This window comes from Onychomys torridus, chromosome 12, assembly GCF_903995425.1.
Source record: "Onychomys torridus chromosome 12, mOncTor1.1, whole genome shotgun sequence".
Taxonomy (NCBI): Eukaryota; Metazoa; Chordata; class Mammalia; order Rodentia; family Cricetidae; genus Onychomys; species Onychomys torridus.
The window spans coordinates 47,194,841-47,196,798 of NC_050454.1; the positions used below are offsets into that span (position 1 = coordinate 47,194,841).

A 1,958-nucleotide genomic window follows, 5' to 3' on the forward strand; every position below is an offset into this window, starting at 1 on the left:
TTGTCAAGAAAGAGGAGGGAGCGTAAGAGTGTGAATTGTTGAGACCAAGATTGGAAAAATCACAGGGACAAATAGCCAAACGAATGGAAGCAATTGAATTATGAACTAAAGGCTGTGGAGACACCAGCTGGATCAGGCCCTCTGGATAAGTGAGACAATTGAATAGCTTGAACTGTTTGGGAGGCACCAAGGCTGTGGTACCTGGACCTATCCTTAGTTCATGAGCTGCCTGTTTTGAACCTTGGGCTTACACAGGGACACTTTGCTCAGCCTGGAAGGAGGGGACTGGACCTGCCTGTACTGAATCCACCAGGTTTAAATGAATCCCCAGGAGAGTCTTGGCCCTGGAGGAGATGGGAATGGAGGGGAGGAAATGGGGGCAAGGTGGGGTAGGGGCGGGAGGGGAGAGGACAGGGGAACCCATGGCTGATGTATAAAATTAGAAATTGTAACTCCCCAATGGGAAAAAAAAAATATTTCCAGTCATGCTATCCACATCTTAACCTTTCTACTTTAAAATATTAAAAGCTAAAATAGAAAACATAAGGGCAAATGCTTCTTTATAATTTCTGCTTCTACAGTGTTTGAGACAAGTTACTATTTAAAAGTACAATGCAGACTGTTGCTAGTACTTCCTCAAAAGTCTCTACATAATCAAAACTTGATCTAGAACAAAAAATGATTTCTTATTTTTGGTGCTTAAAAAACTTCCTTTGAAATATTTGGCTTTATGCCTTTTAAACAGATATTATTTAATTTATAAGATAACCAACTTGAAACCCATTAACTAATATACACAGCCTGTGATTCATTTTATTGACACCCAATGACTGACTCATTTTTCTTTCCTAATACATGTTAGAAATAGATTATTGGCAAATTCCATTATTAATTTTGTCAAGTCTCTCAGTGACTATACTTCATTTTATTTTAATAGAAATGCAGACACAGTGAATAGGGATGAATAAATGTACAACATTTGTTATGATTTGGGAGTACTATAGGCAAACTAATTTTCAAATACTTAGAATTTCATAGTCTGAATTTTGGTATGTATAAAAATATTCAGAAAACATGGCACATGATAGTTTTACTAGAAACCTTGTAGTAATACTATTTTTCAATATTAGTATAACAATTAAAGGATTGTGACAGAGTTTAATTCTATTAAAACATAGAAATAAGCAAAGGTTTTAAAAGTATTGATGATTATTATGTGGAATAAGATGCAGAACATATGATTTCCTTGTTTGTATGATTTTATTAACTGCTCAATATGAAACTCCCAAGCAGGTTGGTATCATCGGGAAATACGGGACCCGCTATGGTGCCTCCCTCCGGAAAATGGTGAAGAAAATTGAAATCAGCCAGCATGCCAAGTACTCCTGCTCCTTCTGTGGAAAGACCAACATGAAGAGACAAGCTGTTGGCATCTGGCACTGTGGTTCCTGCATGAAAACAGTGGCTGGTGGGGCCTGAACCCACAACACGACTTCTTCTGTCCGCCATCAGAAGACTGAAGGAACTGAAAGACCAGTAGAACCATACTGTTTGAGACCTGCCTGCTCTCTAATAAATGGGTTAATTTACATAAAAAGAAACAAAAAGGTGGGGGGCTGGAGAGATGGCTCAGAGGTTGAAAGCACCGACTGCTCTTCCGGAGGTCCTGAGTTCAATTCCCAACAACCACTTGATGGTCACGCAGATGGTTACTATGCACAGGATGACCAGTACCAGCATCATGAAGCCGTAGACATAGTAGATCTTATATGCCCAGAAAGATGTGAAGATGAAATACATTTCAATAAAGATTGAGCCAAAAGGTAAAAAACAATAACCGCAGGCTCCATAAACCAATAGTTATTCTTGAAGAATAACTAAGCTCACCCCTCTCAACAGTAGACTGGCATTTAATAGAGGGATGTGGAGAAGATGGGATGCCGTGATGAAGCCACATA

The 1,958-nt window shown here is 39.0% G+C and overlaps 1 protein-coding gene across 1 annotated transcript; it reads left to right on the forward strand.

The window, feature by feature from the left end:
- The first annotated feature begins 1,254 nt into the window (after positions 1 to 1,254).
- On the forward strand, positions 1,255 to 1,571 carry LOC118593859 (60S ribosomal protein L37a-like). Its single transcript, XM_036203443.1, is given in 2 exon segments — positions 1,255 to 1,499; positions 1,501 to 1,571. Coding segments are annotated over 2 exon segments (285 nt in total). The 3' UTR covers positions 1,541 to 1,571.
- Positions 1,572 to 1,958: the final 387 nt, after the last annotated feature.